Source organism: Chiloscyllium punctatum, chromosome 42, assembly GCF_047496795.1.
Source record: "Chiloscyllium punctatum isolate Juve2018m chromosome 42, sChiPun1.3, whole genome shotgun sequence".
Classification (NCBI taxonomy): domain Eukaryota; kingdom Metazoa; phylum Chordata; class Chondrichthyes; order Orectolobiformes; family Hemiscylliidae; genus Chiloscyllium; species Chiloscyllium punctatum.
The window spans coordinates 5,652,928-5,672,371 of record NC_092780.1 but is presented as its reverse complement, the minus strand read 5'-3'; the positions used below and the strand labels follow the sequence as shown (position 1 = coordinate 5,672,371).

Sequence of the window (19,444 nt, the reverse complement as noted above, 5' to 3'; positions counted from 1 at the left end):
GTCGATTACTCTGGGAGGATCGGTGTGGACTTGTTGGGCTGAAGGGCCTGTTTCCATACTGTAAATAATCTAATCTAATCTCTTTGCTAAATTGGCCACACTAGTCAAGAGACTGTGACCTCTGATTCCAGGTTCCCCAACCAAGCTCCATGCATCTAGTCTGTCTTGTAGTGTTTGAACATTCGAATTGAATTGTCTAGATCCCCTGAAAGCTAATGAATGCAGGTTCAATGATCAGAAAATGAACTGGACTGACCTTCTACTTGAGACGACAAGAACTGATCAGAGGCTAGAGATCTTGCAGCAACTAATTTGTTGCCTGGTTCCCCAAAGCCTTCCCACATCTACAAGGAATAGATCAGAGGAATAGATAGAGTAGACAGTCAGAAACTTTTTCCCCGGGTACAACAATGTTACAAGGGGACATAAGGTGAAGGGTGGAAGGTATTGGGGAGATGTCAGGGGTGGGTTCTTTACCCAGAGAGTAGTGGGGGCATGGAATGTGCTGCCCGTGGGAGTGGTAGAATCATTGGCGACCTTTAAGCGGCATTTGGATAGGTACATGGATGGGTGCTTAATCTAGGTTAGAAGTTCGGCACAACATCGTGGGCCGAAGGGCCTGTTCTGTGCTGTATTGTTCTATGTTCTAAGTGAGGAGTGTGATGGAATACTCCCTGTTCTTGAATGCATGCAGCTCCACTAACACTTAAACTTTACACCAAAGTAGCTTGCTTGATTGGCACCATTTTCACTCCGTCCACACAAACACAGAACTAGCCATGTGTACCATTTAAATGTGAATTGCAGAAATTTACCAAGGTTCCTTATATAGCACACTCCAAGCCAATGACCCCTACCGTCATAAAGAAGCAGGGCATTTTCTCAGAAACTAGAATAGGAAATAATTGCTGGTTCACCACATGCGTTCTGAAGGATAATGGATAGGAGGTTCAAGGAAAGTATTAGTGAAGATATGGTGCATCGCAACTGGACAGATTATTATGTATATTAATGTTTCTTGCAAGTTAAACTCCCTTTTGGTCACTTTATTTTCAAGTCCCAAATTTTGATGTTATGACAAAGTTATTTATTAGTGCAGTTAATGAATATTTGAGTATGTTTGTATAATATTGAGTTGTATAACTGTGTACACATACTACTAATGTAAAATTGAAAACTCACTGGAAGATTTATCTATATAGAACTTTTCAGACCTGTTTGCAACAATGGCAAATCCATTATGTAAATCTGTTCATACATTTCAGAAAATGTCTGCTTAATGCCATCTTAACCTTTTGTTTTTAATTTGCATGTGCACTGGCTGTGGTACTGATCAAAAATATCCCAGTATTATGCATGAATACACAACTGAGAGAAACTAATTTGTTTGCACCTTCATGTTTCCTTCTGTTTATTGTTTAACAAAAAGCCATAGTATCACTTCTGAAATAAGATAATGTCTGAAGTGTAAATTTTCAATTTAGTGATGACTTGATCTTTTCATTTTTTTGACTTTTCATTTTTTTGACTGTGGTGACTTTGCTGAATACAGATTTTAACTTCAGTACCATAATCTGAGCCAAAACAGTTAGTCTTTGCTATTTATTTCTGATCTCTGCTGTTAAAACAATGAACTGTTTAAAAGAGCGCTATTACCATAATAGATTAAGAGCAGCAAGTTCAGTTTGTGATGTCTATTTTCTAAGTTCACTGGCACCTCCAAATCTTGTTGGACTGGGGTGAACAAAGTTAAAAATCGCACAACACCAGGTTATAGTCCAACAGGTTTATTTGGAAGCACTAGCTTTTGAAGTGCCGCCTCTTTCATCAGGTGGTTGATGAAGAGGCAGTGCCTTGAAAGCTAGTGCTTCCAAATAAACCTGTTGGACTATAACCTGGCGTTTTGTGATTTTTAACTTCTAATTTCAAAACAATGTGGTGCAAGATCTGACCTACATAGTATGTGTATATTTTAGTAGGCTCTTGGGAATCAACCATTCATATCGTTCTGGTACAAATAATATATTTCAAAGTTTCCTATGATCTGAATTTACTTTCTTTACTGGTGGAAGCATTTTTCTTTTCTGCATCAGTTTGTTTTACATATCGAAAAGTGGCCAGTTTGAAGCTTAATCAATTCTAACCTAATTATGTCACTATAGACCTTTTTCTGATCTTTTAGCTTCATGGTTTTTTTTGTGATGGAAATGTTGCAAATACTGTTGCTTATCTTTGAAGAAAGATCTTATTTTAAATTTTAACTTCTCCTGCAGGTCCTGCAAACTCTGGGCACAGAGACCTACAGGCCCAGCTCAGCATCCCAATGCGTTGCAGGAATTGCATGTGCAGAGATCCCCGTTGTTCAATGGCCTGAGCTCATTCCTCACTTGGTTGCAAATGTTACAAACCCCAATAGCACTGAACATATGAAAGAGGCTACTTTGGAAGCTATTGGTTATATATGCCAGGATATAGTGAGTATTTTCTTCGTTATCCTCCAAAATACAGTATTGATGCAGTTAAGCTTGCTTTCGTCTTTACGACCAGTGACTTTTTGCAACTGTCATTGAATATTAACTTTCATTTTGAATTGTGAATGCCACTGTTGCTTGTGAATTGCATATTGATCTGAGAGCCTGCCTAGCACTGCACACTAAAATTGCTATTTATTTAATTTTTCCATCAATTGCAATTCACACTGAAGAACTGATGCTGATTTCAATTTTAATACTTAAATTTATATGTACGTGCCTATAATATGTGCTAGCTTGTATTGTGCAAGAATGCATTCAGCAGCAATGCACTTGATTGCATTTGAATTTCAGCTTGGTTTGGATAATTCTGTTGTGAAGGAAGATTCAAAGGCCAGCAATTTGTATGGCTTCATATAGTGGTGGATGCAGCTTCATGGTTGTTAATATTCCTCTCAACCAATTATTATCAATTATGAATTTGAGGTTATTCCAAAGGTATTGTCTGCAGCTTATTTGCCATCAATGCACGTAGCCCTACAAAATAAAAGGAACTGTAGATTTAATTTGAATATTGAATGTTGGTTTGGATTATAAATCTGTTCCTGAATACTGATAATACCGAAATATTGTTTAGGAATATTCTATCTACAAAGACATATTATCCACTATGAAGTGTTTCCTTGTATCTAAGGATTGGCTGACGTATGTATCACGGTAGTACGTGATTTTCTTTGCTCGTCAAGCCTATTAACCTTGCATGAATTGCATATCTTTACCTGTTAGAAAAGGAAGGAGTCATACTGGGTAGAACTTCCAATCTTTTGGCTGACTTAATTTTGCTCAGATGGTAGCTTGATATTTTGTGTGCCCATTTACGCCTTCATCTGATGCAAAGAGGTTATTATTTCTCTTGAGGTTTTTAGACAAGTGGATTATCTCAATTCCCAGCAGCTGAGTGTCTCCTAAGTTACATGAGGGAACTTTGCATTTTAAAATTAATTTCATTTAATGCAAGTTTGAAGGTGAACTGAACATTTTTAGATTAAAATTGCAAACAGTTTAAAACTAGTGAGCTGACTTAGTGAAAATGAAAAAAAAAGCTGAACTTATTCAAATAACCACTAATCCTTGTGATTCTGTCTTTAGAACTTGGCATGTTAGAGCATTGTATAATCTTTAAAGAATATGTCTAGCAAGGGTCAGAAAGTGAAAAGGAAAGTGCAAAAGCTGAATAACACTTATGCTTTTTGAAGGACCCTGAACAACTACAGGACAAATCAAATGAAATCCTGACTGCAATTATTCAAGGAATGCGGAAGGAGGAGCCCAGTAACAACGTGAAGTTGGCTGCAACAAATGCACTGTTGAACTCATTGGAATTCACCAAAGCTAATTTTGACAAAGAGGTAATCTACCATGCCTTTGTATTAACATTTAACATTGTCTTGAGAGATTCCTCTATCTGGATGCAACCTGGCAGAAGACGTCAAAGCAAGCCAATCAAATTCTGTGTGACAAAGCAATATTTAGGAATGTAGGTGTACTGGGGTTCTCCTCTATCTTCCTCTTTCTTTCCCCTCTTTCTCTTCTCCTCCTTGCTCCTCCCCAAAAAATTAGTCAGCTTAGCATTATAGCTATTTGGTCAGAAGTCTATGATGAGAAATCATGCACCACGCTGCAATGCACCTGATGAAACAATGAAATTAAAACTGAGACTTGTTGACCATGCTTCTAGTAAAATGTTCTGCAATTGAAAATGATGTAGTGTTTGTTTCACACTGTAAACCCCATCTTTCTGATCATTTGGTACCTCAACTGAAAATTAATTTAGATGCAGTGTTAATGTACTTTCCAAATGGAAAAAAGCTGCAAGGTTAAAGAATTATAAAAAAGCTTAATAAAGAGTAAATGTTCTCAACCGAATAGAATGGCCTCAAAGTTCGAAACATTCAAAGTATCAAACATACTGTACTGCCTACAAGTTGACCGTATTCAATAGAATTCCTTCAGTGATCACCAAGTAGTTTTGCTGTTTAGTGGCAACGTTACTGGATTTTACACTGTTTGCTGTTAGTTTGCAAACAAAAGTACAAGAACAAATCAAGGCAGATTTGCCAATGGCTTTGAGAAAATTCAGTGGACTGCCATACTCTCTGGAGCCCACTATAACAATGTCCTTTCCTGGTTGTCTGCATAAGTATTGCCAAGCATTCATTGATAAGGGGTAGTGAGGTTAAATTTTAATGCATCTCTGCATACACTTTTATTTCTTTGCAGTCTGAAAGGCACTTTATTATGCAAGTAGTCTGTGAAGCAACCCAGTGTCCTGATACAAGAGTAAGTAGCATTAAATTCTCTAAACTTAAAAAGTTCACGTGAAATTTACCATCACTTTTAATTGAACAATTGTTTCAACCTAATAGGTCCGAGTTGCTGCCTTGCAAAACTTGGTGAAGATTATGTCTCTTTACTACCAATATATGGAAACGTACATGGGTCCTGCTCTTTTTGCTGTAAGCATAATTTGTTTGTATCTACTCTATTGCCCTGTTTAGGGGACATGAGGTTTTGTAGCAAAATGAATCTTCATACTACGTATAAACATCCAAATCAACTACTAGTGTAAATCTTTTACGTACAGGTTAGAATTTGAAACTTTTGAGAAGACTTTGATCTGGGTAGATGCTTTCTGTAATTTGATATGGTTAAGTCTCTTTTTTTTTAAGCCCTATGGTATTTAGTCAGAAAATTGTGGATACAAGACACAATTTGGAGGTTAGAGCATGTGACTTAGTCCAGTACTAAGGAAGTGCAATATTGTTGGAAATGCTATCTTTTTTGAGATGAGCTGTTAACTGAAATCTGCTTTACACACTTATGTGCAAATAGAGAAAGTAAAGCACTGCTGTCTCACAACGTTAGTGACCTGAGTTCGAATCCCATCTCGGGTGATTGTCTGAGTGGAGTATGTACATTCTCCCCCGGTCTGTGTGGGTTTCCTTCCACAATCCAGAGATGTGCAGGTTAGGTGAATTGGCCATTCTAAATGGCCCATAGTGTTCAGGGATGTGTAGGTTGGATGCATTAGTCAGGGTAAATATAGGACAATAGAGTAAGGGAATGGGTCTGGGTGCATTACTCTGTGGAGCGTCAGTGTGGACGTGGGCCAAAGGGCCTGCTTCCATCTACACTGTAGGGATTCTATGAAAGGAGTGACCTTGCCAGTCTCATTAATGCAATTTCTGGCAGTTTATCTCATTGCTATTTGAGATCCTGATGTGTAAAAACTTAGTGCTGTAGCTAAACTATAAAAGAGCCTACTCTTACATTGGATGTAGATGCTAAGGTTAATGAAGGTATTAATAAGTGCATCTTCAACAAACTAAGATGCCACACCGCTGCCTTTCACTGTTATGAAGCACAGTGCAGTAGTGAACTAACTTGACATGCTACTGAAAAATTTCATTCTAAGCGAATTACTTGTCCTGTTGCTAGTTTCAATTCTGGCACAGTGCGCCATGCCCCCTGCAGACTGAATCATTATGCTGTGGTGATTTGTATTCTAATCATAGATTTTCCAAATGAACAATTAGATGTCTCCCAAAAAGCTGACAGCATTTAATTTATGCCTTTGCTGTCAGAAGATGATTTAGATTTTGTATCATTGGAAAGCTGCAATAAATAGTGATATAGTGCAAGTAATGAAGTTAATACAATTGTTTAGCCTTAATACAGTTAATCAATTGTAAACACAAGTTTTAATTTGAGATGGCACCATTCAGGTAGGATGTGCAAAGTCAATACTTTGCCTACCTGTTCCACAAGAGTTGTAAATAATATAATGGAGTGGCTTTATGAATGACCAGTATCTTGCTAGAGTAATTTTGAACATTGGGTGACCACTTAATAATCATGCATCAGTGTTTGCAAAGCATGAATTTGAAGATTTCAGTATTACTTTTAATTTAGGCCTGTTTTAAGGACTGTATTACTAGTGTCAGTGATCAGTCTGTGAGCATATAGTATTTAATGTGTGCACATTTAACAGTAACTTTTTGTTTTGGGGTAAAACCTTTCAAGATTACCATTGAAGCTATGAAGAGTGATATTGATGAAGTGGCCCTACAAGGAATTGAATTTTGGTCCAATGTTTGTGATGAGGAAATGGATCTTGCTATTGAAGCTTCAGAGGTATACTTTTAAAATATATTTTTTAATATTTTAAGCTTTTTTTAAAAAAATTCAGGTCACTGGATATATCTAATTTAATTCTGTTTTTGCTTGTTGGGCTTTACTGTACATGGGGGGGAAAGAACCTTTTGTCTCTGAGTCCCAGATTAATGCAGGTTTGGAATTTGTCTTAATACTAGAAAGCTTTACTTTTATTTTAAAAATTATATGGTGCCCTTCAAGTGTAAATTTTCCATATCTATTCTGACATTATTTTACTGTTGAGGTAAATAGCTCTAGTAGGGAGTTTATATATTTAAATTCAGTAGAACCATATCTTATGATGGTGCTCCATGTGTACACCAAGTTGGCAATTAGTCTGTGATGAAAAACATGCACCACGCTGAAATTGTTCAGTTGATGGATATATTGAAATAAAGTTGAGACTTAATTTGCCAAGTTTTGAAGAATATTTGAAGCTTAGGTTTAATGTTATGTAGTTAGTTGACCAGGTTAATCTTGGAATTCCTTTTCTAACAGTCTTGTAGGTTTCCTACATCAATTAGACTGTAGTAGTTCAAAACTGTTTTCTTCATAAGGGCAGTTAGGGATGAGGACAGGATAAGGCCTTGCCAGCAGGGCCAAAATCCCCTTCATATTTTTAAATTATTCTATTTTAATAAGTACTTTATACTTGGTCTTTATAGGCAGCAGAACAGGGAAGACCACCTGAGCACACCAGCAAATTCTATGCCAAGGGAGCACTCCAGTACTTAGTACCCATTCTTACCCAGACACTGACTAAACAGGTAAGGTGACAACTTCAATGATTTTTAATTATCTTTTTATGCTGTTATGAATTCATGATGAACAGCACAGCGTTTTGGTTACAAGTTGTTCCTGTAATATTTACTTGTTATTTCTGATGATCATAAAGCAAATTTAAGAATATGAAGTAATATTACTGGAGTTGTGAAATATTGCATTGTGCTTTCTGTTCTGAAGTACAGCTTTGTACAACATGGTGTCCCTTTTAAGGCTAAGAGCTGTATTTAATGGATGTTAATAAGAACATGTATTAACCTTCTCAATTAGAGGTGAGGTTTTTGTCAAAATTACTTTGTAGTGCAAGCACATTTTCTGCCTCCAAAGCTGTTTTGGTAAGTGGATTTATAATGTCAAGACTAAAGTTCTAAGCACATGACTGCCTCAATTGTTTGTTGTAGTGTACTGTATTCATGGTAGGTGAGAGATTATGCAGTTTTCATTGTTATCTAATAGATTAGGCGATTCACTTAAAGCCATAATTCTAGGTATAAACGATGGGAGAGGGGCTTTTCCTGCCATACCTGTTGTACATCTATTGTGTATAGAAATTATTTTCAAGTATCATGCTTGTGATCACAGCTGAGCTCGTCTATTTGCCTCCCTTGCCTGATTGTTTAATTGCATGTCATTGCCTGTAAAATGCTTGGAGGTATTTTGAGGTTGTAAATAGTGCTGCATAGAAGTTTTTTTTTTCTCTACACAAGTAAGTAAAATTGAGTTCCTGCTTTGAGACTTCACGGTTCTATCTGTAGACACATTCTCCAGATCATCATTGGTTATGGAACAAATTAATCTTGTACCACAAAACAGTCTGTCCCAACCTGCTGTTTTTAAAATATAACTTTTTACAGTTGTATAATCATAATATAAGGACAGGTATTTGTAGGTGGATTCTTTTGACTTCAAGCCTTATTACTTTGGTAACAGATAATATATCATCCAACTCTTAGAACTTGGCATATTCGTATCCATAGATGTATCTGACTGTCAAAAATCCACCAATTAGGACTTCCTCCCCCATATAATTGAATTGAATTTGTCACATGTACCAAGGCATAGTGAAAAGCGTTGTCTTGCGAGCAATACATGCAGATCATAGTTATATAGCATAGATAGTAAATAATACATAATATTCATTAAAAGAAGTAATCGGTTTTGTGAAGTAGCTTCAGTTAGAATTTTTAAACTGATCACTAAATAAGCCAAGGCCTCTGAACTTTACAGGGAATATACTGGGGTGAGGAGTATTGTTACTGTACTTGAATTTGCAGTATGTTAGGTGAGCTAAATTCTAGAAAGTTTCTAATGTATTCTAGATTTTTACTGTTCAAAACAATTTTTTGTTAATTTAAAGTGTGGTGTTAACTAGGACAAAAGTGAAATTTCAGTATCTGAACAAGTCTTTGAAATACATTTCCATATTCTTGTACCTTCTGAAGAAGCAACACCCTGCATCCCTTTCGAGTGTAACTTCTGACAGATGACATGCTTGAATGCAAAACAAGATAGCTAAGATCACAATATATTTTAAGATTTTAAGCTTCAATGTGGGGCATGTCTAACCATAATAGTCTGTATGTTTTAGTCCCCAGCTCCCCTGTTTCCAGTCTTCTGATTAGTGTCAACAAGTTAATACCAAAATTCCCCTTTTTGTGCTCATGTTCACTGAGAAAAACCAAGTTAGCATAAAATGTTGATTTGTATATGGTCAGTTGATTCTTGACAATTGCTGGAATGCAGTATCTTTATTTTAAATCGTTCACCCTTTCACTATTAGGATGAAAACGATGACGATGATGACTGGAATCCATGCAAAGCTGCTGGTGTCTGTCTCATGCTGCTGGCAACATGCTGTGAGGATGACATTGTTCCACACATACTTCCATTTATCAAGGAACATATCAAAAATCCGGACTGGAGGTACAGAGATGCAGCAGTGATGGCATTTGGCTCCATTCTGGAAGGACCTGAACCCAATCAATTGAAACCACTAGTGATACAGGTAAACATATAATCTACTGGAGTTTTAATCACTGCTTATGGAGCTACTAGACAATGTGTTCCAAATAACCATTCAGATGTCACTTTATGGATGTGAATAACGGTAAATGTTTTGTTGGAGCACCTCTTTAAAATGGTTATGTACTTAGGCTGTGATTTTTATATTCCTGTGCTGCTCCTTTCAGCTATGTGGCTAGGAGCTGCCTTAAAAAAAAAACAATGTTGATCTGAAAGATGGCTATGTTTCTAAATTACGGCTGTAGTAAACTTAGATTTTAATGCTTGGTCAGTCGTTTTCCTGACCTTTTTGATTCTTTAGAGGTGGGCAATAAATGCAAACCAAGCCACCAAAGCCACATCCCTCTAATACGTGTAAATCAATTAGCTTGTGAAGCTTAGTTTAAATGATTTGTTTTCCCTTTTTGAAACATGGGTTGCTGACTCCTGCAAGGAATTTTGCCTTGATATGAAGTGTCCAGATAGTTAGTCATGCTTGAGACCATAGGGAATTGTAATTTTTGTGTTCATGCTGAAGCTTTCAAGAATTAGGCAAATCCAAAAACAGTTAAAATAGTCTCAGACATAATTGTTTCAAGTCCTGTAATTTCACTAACGAAAACAAACTGTTGGAAAAGCTCAGCAGGTCTGGCAGCATCTATGAAGAGAAATCGGTTAACATTTCGAGTCTGGTGATCCTTTCTCAGATCTGGTAATTTCACTGTAGGGTTAATGATGTGTTGTCTATCACTGTGACTATTTTAATAGTTATCATTGTTTCTAAACCAATTTCTAATTGCAGGCAATGCCTACATTGATAGACCTAATGAAGGATCCTAGTGTGGTGGTTAGGGATACTACAGCTTGGACAGTGGGTCGAATCTGTGAGTTGCTTCCTGAGGCTGCCATCAATGACATGTACTTGACTCCTCTACTGCAATGTCTCATTGAAGGTCTGGGAGCTGAACCTAGAGTGGCTTCTAATGTTTGTTGGGTAAGTTGGTTGTTGCAATTACAGCAACCTGGAATTTTTAAACTTCAGTTTGTTCTTAACCTATACTAATGTGATTTATTAAAATAGAAATTCTAATCAAGCAATGAGTTGACAATGCCTTTAGATTCTTTAATGACTTTGATAGTTACCTCAGACTCACTACTTGGTGCCTTTGTTGTCAAATCTGCAAAAAATAAATGTCCTCCAAGTGATTAAAAAGGGGGACATGAAGCTTTTTAAATTCTGATGTTTTTGCTTTCTAATGCCACTGTACATTTTGAACTAATGTGTATAAAATTTTAAAATATTTACAAATACTTTTGTTAAGAAATTCAGGCAGTTATACTAAATTTTGAGTTTTTAAATTAGAAGTGGAGCACTTTTGGGTGGGAGCTGAAGAGCTGTCACATTTGGCAGTAAATTTGAATGTTAACCATGAGGGATTATTGAAACATCTGGCAGATAGTGGGGACTTTGTGACCTGATAACCTTTTGAGCATTTGAGAAGGAAAAGTATGGCTTGCTAGGGCATAAGTTTCAAATAAAATATCTTGATTATCTAATTACCTCCCAGAAAGTAGTGCATACTGGTCATAGGTCTATCAGTCATATTGGAGTTCCACAGCCAACCTAGTGATGCCCTGCTTGATGTGTGGTAATTTTTAAGATGATCCCAAGTTCTGCACCTGAGCAGAGTCCTGAAGTAATATCAAGTTGCATATTTGTTACAGTTTGTAATTTCTTCAAGGAAAAATACATCAGAGGTTAAAACCTCTGCTCTGGTGCCTTGTCATTCAAAAGGGTGCAGTCCAAGATTATGCATACTGCATGGCCACTGGATCTGATATAGGGGTACATAGTGCTGATGATCTAAAGACCTGACTGGACCCCCTCTAAATATATTAAGAAGGGAGCCTAGACCTGACGTTTGGAAGATGTTGTGTTCCAGATGCAATTTGATTGGTCAAAGTACTCAACAATAAGTCAGCAGTTTATTCCAAAACTACAGTTAAAACAAAGCGAAACTTGGAATAACTGCTCTGTTGCAGTACTTAAAGAATTATAAATTATTTTACTACTAAACAGTAACTGTTCCAAAATAGTAATATCCCATAAACACACCCTTGGCAAAAGGCAAATTCAGAAAACAGATTCATGTGCAACTCCTGTAGCAGGCAGACAATCCCCATCTCTTGGCTGTAACCAAGAAAGGGGGAAAATAGCTTTCACTTCTTCCCCCAACAGCAACTTCTGAAAGTGAAACTAAAACCCCTGGTTCTGTGGGAGTTCGACCACATCTATTGATGCTGTTTTTATTGTTCCAAAGTCTGTCTTTTCTTTTTTTAAAAAAAACAAGACCTCGCAAGCTGTTTGCTTTCTTACAGACTGCATACTACCTCTTGTTTAATATCTCTGAAATCTAGGACAAAATAACCTTAAAGTCACAGCATCATCACATGGCTATTTTAAGTAGATGGTCAATACTTGGGAGAGGGGTGAGAAGCAGCAATCCTCTAATGTTCTTTCCAATTGTGCATGCCTCTGAGGTCCATGTGTGGCAGTGACTTCCAGAATTGGCAGAACTAGCATGCCAATTGGTGCAGAACCTCAGTAACCATGCACTTAAGGGACCACTTGTGTGAATATGGAATTTGGGGTCCAGGTGAAAAATGTTAATGACTGAACTGGAACTTAATGCCATGAGCACCTCTATCTCTCTGCCTGTACTACTACTTTGTACAGATCTCTATGATCTTCTCTGCTTCTGTGTTTCATTTGGTAAAATTAACTAGAATGTTACAATTGTTGCAATTAAATTGTAAATCCTAATTATACTTTAAAATGCTGAGTATGCTATCACTATTTTGCAGGCATTCTCAAGTTTAGCAGAAGCTGCTTATGAAGCTGCAGATGTGGCAGATGATCAGGAAGAACCTGCAACATATTGCTTGTCGTCATCATTTGAATTGATAGTTCAGAAGCTATTAGAAACTACTGACCGGTAGGAGAAGTTCCTTACACCTTTGCTAGATGTATGTCAGCTCTTGCCAATCTAGGCATCTGCTATTAAATTAAACTTGTAACTTGTTTGCAATTTCTTTTATCACTGAACTATATTTCATTAGAACGGCATTTGGTTCATTTGCCACAAATATTCACTTCTCATTCTTAATATGTAGCTGTTCATAGCTCATACTTCGCAGTTGTGTCGTTTGACAACTGAGATACCCATTTGTCTTCACAGTCAAATATCATGCAACTAAATGAGTCATTTTTGGTTGGGTTGTTGAATCATGCAATATCTTAATTAGTGCTGTGGTTAAAAGTTCTGAAAATGTAGATTTGATGTAGTTGAATAAAATGTCTTTTTAGGCCTGATGGGCATCAGAATAACTTGCGGAGTGCTGCATATGAGGCACTGATGGAGATAGTCAAGAATAGTGCCAAGGACTGCTACCCAGCAGTGCAGAAAACAACTCTGGTCATCATGGAAAGGCTACAACAAGTGTTGCAAATGGAGGTATGTAGATTATGTATGTGACGGGTACCTGGTATTTAATATTCTGTTGTATTTTTGGTTTTAAATAGCCATTCTGACTCAAATGTGAATGTGGAAATATTGAAAGTATTTCAGTGGAGTATGTAAGTGGATTGAATATGCAAACTCTTTGACAGTCACACTTGTGACCAGTTTGTTTAGTTTTATTTCTTTGCTATGGGCAGCAAATGTTTTCCCACAATATAACGATTATCAGTGCAACCCAAGTGTCAGTATGCTAACTGAATGCCCAAACTGGATTAGCCTTTTGGTAAACTTAATCTGTCCAAACTAATAAAATTGGTTCAATTCTTTTGGGGTTTCTTTGGAAAAAGTGCCTTTGTGTTTGAGCTACTTGGGGCACCAGTGTGTACTTTGCAGTTGAGGTGCTGCCATGAAGTGATGTAGCATTAATGTCGATCGAAAGTATGCAGAGAAACGGAGAAGTGATTAAATACAGGATATAGTGGAGTTCAACATTTGGCCTACACATTTACTGATCACTTCAGTAATAACTCTGCTTTTCCTCTATGGCAAATAAGCAATAAAAAGATATGAAAAGTAACAGACATGAAAAGACTACCAGTTCCTTGCAGTCATGATGCAACAAAACGTTGTCATCCATTCCCTTTTATCAGCAGCAACTTAGTCTGATAGAGGCAATTAAAAGGAACAAAAATTTGAGATCCATTCAGAAAATAGTAAAATTCCTTCAAATCAAAAGATGTTACGTTGTATATCTTGTTTCCAGGTGCCACAATGGTCCGTGTACCTTCTTTATATACTGTTATTTTCATGAAAGTTGTGGAAATCCCCTCAAATGTTTTCCTTGTTCCATCTAGTCTCACATTCAAAGTACCTCAGACAGAATTCAGTACAATGATCTTCAGTCTCTGCTGTGTGCTACCCTACAGGTAGGTAATTTTTTTCTCTCCTCCTATCTTTTATGTTCTGGTGAGAGCAGTTGTGCTTGATTTTTGTGCTGGACAGTGCTACTCTGTTCTGTTTTGTCAGGCTCCCTGTGTGTTTTATTAGCATGTTTTCATTACCTGCAAGATGCCCCCAGCTTTCTAGTTTAAAGCTATTTTACTGTTGCAGGCTAAAAACATATGAAAAATCGTAGAACTTTTAAGTAGAGTATCCATGTCCATTAATTGAGGCAGTTATTGAGTTTGATTTATGTGATGTTTTCTTGCATAGAATGTCTGACAAGCTCATGCACTATACAGAAATAGTGATTATGAATGAATCTGAATGTGTTTAGGTTTTCATAACAAATTTATAGATTTACTACAAAAAAATTGGTCTTGCCCCTAGAATGTATTGCGGAAGGTGCAGCATCAGGATGCACTACAGATTTCTGATGTGGTGATGGCATCACTGCTAAGGATGTTCCAGAGCACTGCTGGCTCCGGAGGTGTGCAGGAAGATGCCCTCATGGCTGTCAGCACTCTTGTTGAAGGTATGCTTCATCATTTAAGAGTGCAGTGGAAGAACTGTACAAATGTGAAGTGTAGTTTCATTTTAATATTCCATTATTTGGAAAGTGCCTAACCCACCTTCTTCCCGAGACTGACTATACTTGATATTTTTGCTTTTCCATCAAGGTTAACATTGGAACAAAAATTTCAATTGGTTTCAATCTAGGAATGGGCGATCAAAATTAATCTGATTTAAATTCTATCCTTCCTGTGCAGAATTGAATTTGAGTTCTCAAATTAATGACAACCAAACTCTGGGCCGAAGGTGGCTCAATGGTTAGCACTGCCTCACAGCACCAGAGATCCAAGTTCAATTCTATCCTCTGGCGACCTTGAGATTGCATGGGTTTACTTTGGGTGCTCCTGTTTCCTCCCACAGTTCAAAGTGGAGACTAGGTGGATTGAGCATGCTAAATTCCTCATACTCTCCAGGGTTGTGGATTAGCTGTGGGGAATGCAGGTTACAGGGATAGAGTAGGGGTGGGTCTGGGTGGGATGCTCTTTGAAGGGTTGGTGCTCGATCAATGTTGCAAACGGCCTGCTTCCACACTGGGATTCTACCATTAAAAGTATGAACAGTTGTATTGTTATCTTTCAAAGATCAACAACTTATAATAGTACTATGGGTTTAATTCAATTTAGTTTGCATCCATCCTTGAAATGGGTCGTTTTTAATACTTTAAGTGCAAAATTTGCAGTGTGTAGCCTCGAATAATTGGATCACTTATGAGTTGACTCTCTATCCCACAAATAGAATTTGAGTCCCTAAATGATTAACTTGTGTTGAAATTTAAATATCCATTAAGTAATTTGCTAATTCATATATGTAGAAAGATATGTACTAAGCCTTATTTAAGAAGTCCATTCAGTAACATACTAAATTATCATCACTGAATCACCTATCTGTGTACTTGGGATTGCCATTAATCAGAAGCTGGAGCACCATATAAATGGAGTGGCTACAAGAACAGGTCAGAGGCTAGGAACCCTGCTACTACTAACACAGCTCCTGACTTGCCAATTTCGGAGTGAGTGTACTTCTCATTTGCCTGGGTGAGGGCTGATCCAACCACACTTGAAGTTTGACACCATTTAGAACAATGCAGTCTGCTGGATTTGGCACTGCATACACAACTCCCACCCACCACACACTTACCCTCCGGCAGAGCAATGTGCACCACCTACAAGATGCAGTGCAGAAATTCACAACTCCTTACACAGTACCTTCCAAGCCTATAACCATTTCCAGATAGAAGGGAATGGGCAGATATCGTGGGTGGCACGGTGGCACAGTGGTTAGCACTGCTGCCTCACAGCGCCAGAGACCCGGGTTCAATTCCCGCCTCGGGCGACTCTGTGTGGAGTTTGCACATTCTCCCCGTGTCTGCGTGGGTTTCCTCCGGGTGCTCCGGTTTCCTCCCACAATCCAAAGATGTGCAGGTCAGGTGAATTGGCCATGCTAAATTGCCCGTAGTGTTAGGTAAGGGGTAGACGTATGGGTATGGGTGGGTTGCGCTTCGGCGGGGCGGTGTGGACTTGTTGGGCCGAAGGGCCTGTTTCCACGCTGTAATCGAATCTAATCTAATCATAAAACATGGAATTCCTACAGTATAGAAGCAGATCATTTGGCCCATCCAGTCCACACTGACCCTCTGAAGAGCGACCCACACTCTACTCCTTTTTTGCCCCATTCCCCCTGTGACCCTACATTTGCTGTGGCTAATCCACTTAGCACATTCCTAGACACTGGATAATCGAGCGTCGTCAGTCTATCTAACCAACACATCTCTGGACTGTGGAGGAAACCGGAGCACCCGGGGGAAGTCTACACCGATGGGGAGAATTTGCAAAATCTACATAGTCACCAGAGGATAGGGTTTGATCCGGGACCCTGGCGCTGACAGGTAGCAGTGTTAATCAGTGTGCCATCATCACTGGGAATACCACCAAATGGCTCCTCCTCACATGGAAATGTACGGCTGTCCCTTCAGTGTTGCGGGGTCGAAATCGAGGAGCTCCTTCCCCAAACTTTAAAATTAGCTATTACTAGCTACTGGAGTCTGCTATTGATCCATTTTAGTATGAATGAATAACTGATGTTTGAGTTGTGCAAGATTAAAATGCTGTTGCTTTAATTATCCAGTTTACATTTTTGAGCAACTAATTTTCTTCCTTACACTTTGAAAATGATGAGTATCAATCTCCTTTTTCTATAGTACTAGGTTCAGAGTTTTTGAAGTACATGGATGCCTTCAAACCCTATCTAGGGATTGGACTAAAGAATTATGCAGAATATCAGGTAAGAATGCCTTTTTTTTTGTGGGTGGGTGGGAAGTGGGAGGAGATCCTGATGGTAGGTTTACAAGGTAATTTCCATCTGCTCTGAAACACTTGCAGACGAGGCATTATCTAAATAGGCTTTTAATCTTTACTTTCTGTATCTTTCCCTTCCTATTCACCATCCTTTCCCCCAAAACATGCCCCAACTACTTGTCTTTACCTGATCTTGAATGTAATTTTTTAAATGATCTTTTGTACCTTTTTACATGCAATACTTCACAAGGCATGAATTAGTTAGTCACTATTCTACAGCAAATGGGGTTGCCATCATTGGTCATTTTCACTTTCAGGGAAGATTTCAATCCCAAGTGCCAACTTTTTCTCCTTTTTTAGCCTCAGATGCTGGAAGAAGAAAACAAAATACAATCTGGAACATTCAAAAGCTCCCAGTGTAGCCATTAAGGATAAATAATCCACCTTGTTTTGGTTATGCTGAATGGTGGTGACAAAATAGCAAAACTTATTTATTTAGATCAAATGTCCACTAGCACAGGCAGAGGGAATCTCTGACAATGTACTTCAGTCTATCATGCAGTTTCTTTGAAGCTCAACCTGGCCCACAACATTTTTTGCTATTTTTAAAGGCATGATATAAATGTGGATTAATAGTTTAGTTCATTTGCCGAGTACTTTGGTCAGACCACATTTGGAGTATTGTGCGCAGTTTTCGATGCTATATCTCAGTAAGAATGTGCTGGCCCTGGAGCATATTCAGAGGTTCACGAGAATGGTCCCAGGAATGAAAAGCTTAACGTATGAGGAACATTTCAGGACTCTGGGCTGATACTCGATGGAGTTTAGAAGGATAAGGGGAGTATGAATTGAAAAATAAAAAATACTGAATGGCCTAGACAGAGTAGATGTTGGGAAGATGCTTCCATTGGTAGCAAAGGCTAGGACCTGAAGGAGCATCTTTAGAGTGAAGGGAAGAAGTTTTCAGACGGAGATAAGGAGAAACTACTTCAGCCGGAGAGTGGTGAGTCTATGGAATTCATTGCCACAGAAGGCTATGGAGGCCAGGTGACTGAGTATACTTCAGACTGAGAGGTTCTTGAGAATCAAGGGTTGTGAGGAGAAAATGGGAGAATGGAGTTGAGAAGTTTTATCAGCTATGATTAAATGGCAGAGCAGACTTGGTGAGCTGAATGGCCCAATTTCTGCTCCTATGTGTTATGGTCTAAGATGGTTTAATGAATAAGAGACCCAAGGAACCTGCAATATTTTTCAGAACTTTTCAGTAGCTTGACAATTAACTATCTGCTTGTAATTACTTTGAGAACATAGCATGAGCAAACTCTGCATCTCTCAGGAGCAAATTAAAGTCAGTAACGCTGGTGCTCACTTAGTTTTGTGTGATAGAGAAAAATAGCTGTATATGGCTTATTTATTGGCACATATTTTACATTGCCTAGGCTTTAACCTGTACATTGATTGATGAAATGGATCAAATTAGAATTTTCTTTCAGTGGAAATTAGCTTGGTGAGGCTTGATACCAAATAGAATTGCAACCTTTGGTGTTAAGATTTTATATGGGAAATTTGTATGGGTGAAGTTCCATGCCTGTAATACCGCAGAGAAGTACCATCACTGACTATAGCCTAGGCAAGTGTAGCTTTAATTATAAAGGATATTGGGCTAGCTATAATTATTAAATATAACTTGGTTTGTCAAAGTTGGTGGCCTATTGTTTTAAATAGTAATGTTTTTTGAAGGTGTGTCTTGCGGCAGTGGGCCTAGTTGGAGACCTGTGCAGAGCCCTTCAATCTAATATGCTACCTTTCTGTGACGAAATGATGCAACTTTTGCTGGAGAATCTGGGGGTAAGTTGGCATCTAAAATACCAGATTTAATTTCTTGATTAACATCTAGGAAGCTTTGCGTTTGTTCAAGCTACTATGACTTCAATAGAAATTGAAAATTTATAATCAAGTGGTGATTGAGACAATTTGCTTTATTGATTTAAAGGTTTTCCTGAAGTACGGCAAATGTTTTATTTGCTAGTACTTTTGGGATTGGGAGTGTCAGTTGATCAAGTGTTTGGGTTGATTACATAGACCTCTTCAATGTAAAAAGACTATTCAAAGTAATAGCATAATACAGGGGATATACACACCACTGTTATACTTCATTTGTAACCTAAATCACTTAACGCAATGTTTCCTTATATAAAACCTTTTCACTCACCCTCGACTGACTATTCAGACAGTGCAGAGATTGTGATAATATAATAAACTTTGTGTTGTATCATTTTTGCTGGTTCATGTGGCACTGGTTAAAACAAAATTTGCTGTATGTTTGTATTATCTAAAATTGGGTTCTAGCTATTGTAGGATTTTGAAATATTTTCTTAGAACATTGGATGTAATTTCTTTTTCTTTCAGAACGAAAACGTCCATCGATCTGTTAAGCCACAAATTCTGTCTGTGTTTGGGGATATTGCCCTTGCTATTGCAGGAGAATTTAAGAAGTATCTAGATATTGTCCTGGATACCCTCCAACAAGCGTCACAAGCTCAAGTAGACAAAGTAAGTCTAGCTCAAAGCACTTAAACCCCACTGCAACACAATTTGACTTCTCATCGTTTGAAAAAAGTGTAGTTAACTTGGTAATATGATGAAC

The 19,444-nt window shown here is 37.9% G+C and overlaps 1 protein-coding gene across 3 annotated transcripts in view; it reads left to right on the top strand.

Moving 5' to 3' along the window:
* Nucleotides 1-19,444, top strand: part of kpnb1 (karyopherin (importin) beta 1) — a 44,319-nt gene that overhangs the window by 13,387 nt on the left and 11,488 nt on the right. For all 3 annotated transcript variants that reach the window (XM_072561296.1, XM_072561295.1, XM_072561294.1), the window contains 15 exons: nucleotides 2,274-2,474; nucleotides 3,728-3,880; nucleotides 4,752-4,811; nucleotides 4,898-4,987; nucleotides 6,555-6,665; nucleotides 7,352-7,453; nucleotides 9,250-9,474; nucleotides 10,273-10,464; nucleotides 12,336-12,466; nucleotides 12,838-12,985; nucleotides 13,846-13,917; nucleotides 14,321-14,465; nucleotides 16,701-16,783; nucleotides 18,538-18,645; nucleotides 19,207-19,350. In XM_072561296.1, coding sequence (XP_072417397.1) covers nucleotides 2,274-2,474; nucleotides 3,728-3,880; nucleotides 4,752-4,811; nucleotides 4,898-4,987; nucleotides 6,555-6,665; nucleotides 7,352-7,453; nucleotides 9,250-9,474; nucleotides 10,273-10,464; nucleotides 12,336-12,466; nucleotides 12,838-12,985; nucleotides 13,846-13,917; nucleotides 14,321-14,465; nucleotides 16,701-16,783; nucleotides 18,538-18,645; nucleotides 19,207-19,350 — 1,965 coding nt within the window. The remainder of the gene's footprint in view (nucleotides 1-2,273; nucleotides 2,475-3,727; nucleotides 3,881-4,751; nucleotides 4,812-4,897; nucleotides 4,988-6,554; nucleotides 6,666-7,351; nucleotides 7,454-9,249; nucleotides 9,475-10,272; nucleotides 10,465-12,335; nucleotides 12,467-12,837; nucleotides 12,986-13,845; nucleotides 13,918-14,320; nucleotides 14,466-16,700; nucleotides 16,784-18,537; nucleotides 18,646-19,206; nucleotides 19,351-19,444) is intronic.